Source organism: Rutidosis leptorrhynchoides, chromosome 5 (genome assembly GCF_046630445.1).
Source record: "Rutidosis leptorrhynchoides isolate AG116_Rl617_1_P2 chromosome 5, CSIRO_AGI_Rlap_v1, whole genome shotgun sequence".
Taxonomy (NCBI): Eukaryota; Viridiplantae; Streptophyta; class Magnoliopsida; order Asterales; family Asteraceae; genus Rutidosis; species Rutidosis leptorrhynchoides.
Genome location: NC_092337.1, coordinates 425,885,142 through 425,888,431, shown reverse-complemented (window position 1 = coordinate 425,888,431; position 3,290 = coordinate 425,885,142). Strand labels below are relative to the sequence as shown.

At 31.7% G+C, this 3,290-nt stretch overlaps 1 protein-coding gene across 2 annotated transcripts; it reads left to right on the top strand.

Moving 5' to 3' along the window:
* The first annotated feature begins 329 nt into the window (after nucleotides 1–329).
* On the top strand, nucleotides 330–3,290 carry LOC139850473 (NADH--cytochrome b5 reductase 1-like). Of its 2 annotated transcripts, XM_071840045.1 has the most exons (5): nucleotides 330–488; nucleotides 1,313–1,403; nucleotides 1,472–1,549; nucleotides 2,325–2,461; nucleotides 3,265–3,290. In XM_071840045.1, exons 1-5 carry the CDS (start codon nucleotides 415–417, stop codon nucleotides 3,281–3,283), a joined length of 399 nt encoding a protein of 132 aa, XP_071696146.1. In that variant the 5' UTR covers nucleotides 330–414; the 3' UTR covers nucleotides 3,284–3,290. The 2 variants fall into 2 exon arrangements, with proteins under 2 accessions (XP_071696146.1, XP_071696144.1); XM_071840043.1 differs by lacking the exon at nucleotides 3,265–3,290 and having other exon boundaries at nucleotides 2,325–3,213.

Genomic DNA, 3,290 nt, shown 5'->3' with positions numbered 1-3,290 from the left:
CTGACCAGGGTATGGAGAGAGAGTGTGAGTTTGAGTACTGATACAAAGTGTGTATGTATTTGTCGTTTAAAATAATAATCTCTTTATCTCTTTATATTATAATAACAAAACTAATAACAGATCATTTCAAAAAATAATCCTAGCCTTCCATTATCATTAACATCTATAATATACACCATCTAAATTTTCTAATAACATTATGACCTCATAATCACCTTTCTAGTTATTCAAGGACTAAAATACCCTTGACAATAAATAAAAAAAAAAAAGACGGGATCAAGATGTTAAATTAGGGTTCTGCAAAATTGAATTCATCCACGATCAAACAAGAAAAACAGTCTGATTTCCTCTCAAAAAATACACGACAGATTCTTCAAAATCAAGATTACATCTTCATTAAAAAAAACGAAAAGTATGTTGAAGGCCTGTTCAGATACTATGATGTATCAATCATTATTGTATCAGCATCTTTACTTTGAGAAACAAAGGTTAGTTGTTTTAATATTTTTCTTATTATTTTGTGTTTTATGGTTCTAATATAGATCTGCGTTTTGATTTACTCTATGTTAATCTACGTTTTGAGTTGAAACTACTAAAATTATGATTGAAGTACCGTAATTCAACAATTGTATTTCAACGATTTGGTCATATTATCACTGGCATGGTTTCGATTGTGTAAAATTAGGGTTTTTAATTTAGGGATTCTGCTACAAAAAACCAGTTTTATGAGGTTTTTTCTATAGTTGCATAGTTTTCTGAAATCGTAAACTCTGTTTTGAATTATTTTGTCAATTCTGATTTAGTCAGATTACAGTTCTTATCTCAGCTCTCTTTTTCAAACAGCTAACCTCTTTGTATTAACATATTTTTGAGTGTTCAAATGTATGTAATAGCTAACCTTTCAAACAGCTATCCGATTCATCTACTTTTGGGTAGTTCAAGTTGTAGTTTGACCCAGTTTTTTTTCAAGTTGTAGCTAACCAGTTTTTTTATGGTGTTGTTAAGCTTTCTTATTGAGTGATTACTTGTGGAACTAGGGACTATAAGCCACCATTTTGACAATGCATCTTTAATATCCATATTTATGTAAAATGTTCTTGGTTCATGTCCAACTCATTTATACTCTTCATGTTATCAATACTACTAACAAAAGTATAATTAAAATTAGCTGAATGAAATTGCACTACAAACACACAAATAAGAAGTTGCAAGTCTATCTTCTTTGTTTTTTAGTTTAGGATGTAATAGTTTTTGTAGGTGGTGAAAAACATTAATTTGTTTTACCCAATTATTTAACATGTTTAAACTTCAGGGGTGAGGATAGCCAAGGAGAAGAGGTGATTAAATCGTACACACCAACCACCCTGGACACTGATGTGGGTTATTTTGAGTTAGTTATTAAGGTACACATAAACATTCAAATTTGCTGTGTACACTTTTTATTTTTGTGATGTTGAATCTTTTAGTATAGATGTATCTACAAGGGCGGATGTCGCACCATTTCAAAGAGATGCTTGAAGGTGACTACATGGCTGTAAAGGGACCTAAGGTAGGTTCACAATTTTACATTCCATTCCAGTAGTTATAATTTCTCGCATTTTAGATTTTGTGAAGTTGTTAATAATAGTTTATCATTAATACGTTGGTTATGGCATTTGGTTCTTGCTTTCCTTATCTAACTAAAGTCATAGTTCTTTCTTCTTATTATTACTTTTCTTTTTATATTATTCGGCTCGAGAAATTTGTTTGTTAGATCACATATTGGTGGTTACTTGCTCATTTGCCAGTTTGATATCCCAGGGATCTTAGGCATTTTATGTGAAATGACATTTTCTGTAAAAAATTGATAAAAAAATATGAAGTCTGACGTCAAATGTCCGTACAATCAGAAAAAAGGAGGAGGAATTTGTTGGCGTCTAACTTCTCTTCTTAGATCACCTTCTATGAAGCTCTCAATTTTTTTTTTTTTTGCTCAGTAGGTACGAAAACTTTACTTAAGAATACATTGTTGATTCTGCAGATTATCTTAGTTATGGATGTTTATTAGTTATGGTTGTTTATTCATTAAAATGCAAGCTATAAGGCTATTAGTTCAATAAGTTCATTGTTTATTAGGAACCAGGCTTAGATTTATTTTCATCTCACTGGCATAAACATTTCAATATACAAAAAAGTTGCCAATATATAGTGGTTACTGGATCATGTTTCAAAATGATCACTACTTTTCTTACGAGTTCCACATAAGCACTGTGTGATAGAATCATTTGTTTGCTACTTAATTGTAACGGGTCAATCTACCTTAAATAAACCTTGTATGATTTCAGGGGCGGTTCAAAAATCAACCAGGCCAGGTGAAAGCTTTCGGCATGCTTGCAGGAGGTTCTGAAATCACTCCAATGTTTTACTTATGCCTGGAAAACGGTTCGTGTTGGGTCGGCACCCAAACGGGTCAGATTCATTGGTCAGTACAAACAAGTCTTGTCTAAATGGGTTGGGTGAAGACCTGAACAAGCTCGGGTGAAAATGGATCATTTGTGAAATGGGTCAGATTTTTTAACCAGTTTTTTTGGTTTTCACATTGAAACGTAAAACTCAATTTTCAGTTTTATTCAGATTTTTGGTTTTTTATGGTTCAAACGGGTCATAACTGAAACGCGAAGCTGAAAATTAAATTTTAAAAGCGAAACTAAAAACTATATTGATAAATGTGAAAATGAAAATTGAAATGCCAAAAGAGAAACGGAAAACGCAAAATTGAAACTTAAACGCCAAACTAAAGCATGAAACTAAAAACTGAAAGACGAACCTGAAAACAAGATGAAAATTGTTCAAATATATTAATGGGTTTGAAATGGGTTTCAATGGGTCTAGATGGAACCTTTAATATATTAATGGCCTTAAGATAGGTCTATATTGGAACCCCTCCTTTAATTTATTCAAGACCCACTTGACCCAAATTTGAGAGTATGGGTCTCAATTGCCAGGTATGGTTTTACTTATTGGTGAATTTTATTGAGTATACATCCGACATGCAATTTCAGTTCTAATCTATCGAGGGGGCCAAAACATATTGCTCATTTTTATTGAATCATTATATGGTGTTAGTTAGTACCTGTACTGGAAAAAATATAATATAATCATTTGTTAAAACATGTTCACAATCAATAGATTTTTTTTTTTTTTGCATTAGGATATTATGATTAAATGTTAGTCTTTGGGATACTAAGGAACTTAAGGAAGTCTTATTGTGTTTGTGTTATGCAGGAGAAAGGAAGTTTTGTAGTCTCTAT

Coding starts and splice junctions, on each gene's coding strand:
- LOC139850473 (XM_071840043.1), top strand. CDS start 415: ATGTTGAAGGCCTGTTCAGATACTATGATGTATCAATCATTATTGTAT. Junction 1,404..1,471: donor ATTTTGAGTTAGTTATTAAG/GTACACATAAAC, acceptor CTTTTAGTATAG/ATGTATCTACAAGGGCGGAT. Junction 1,550..2,324: donor TGGCTGTAAAGGGACCTAAG/GTAGGTTCACAA, acceptor GTATGATTTCAG/GGGCGGTTCAAAAATCAACC.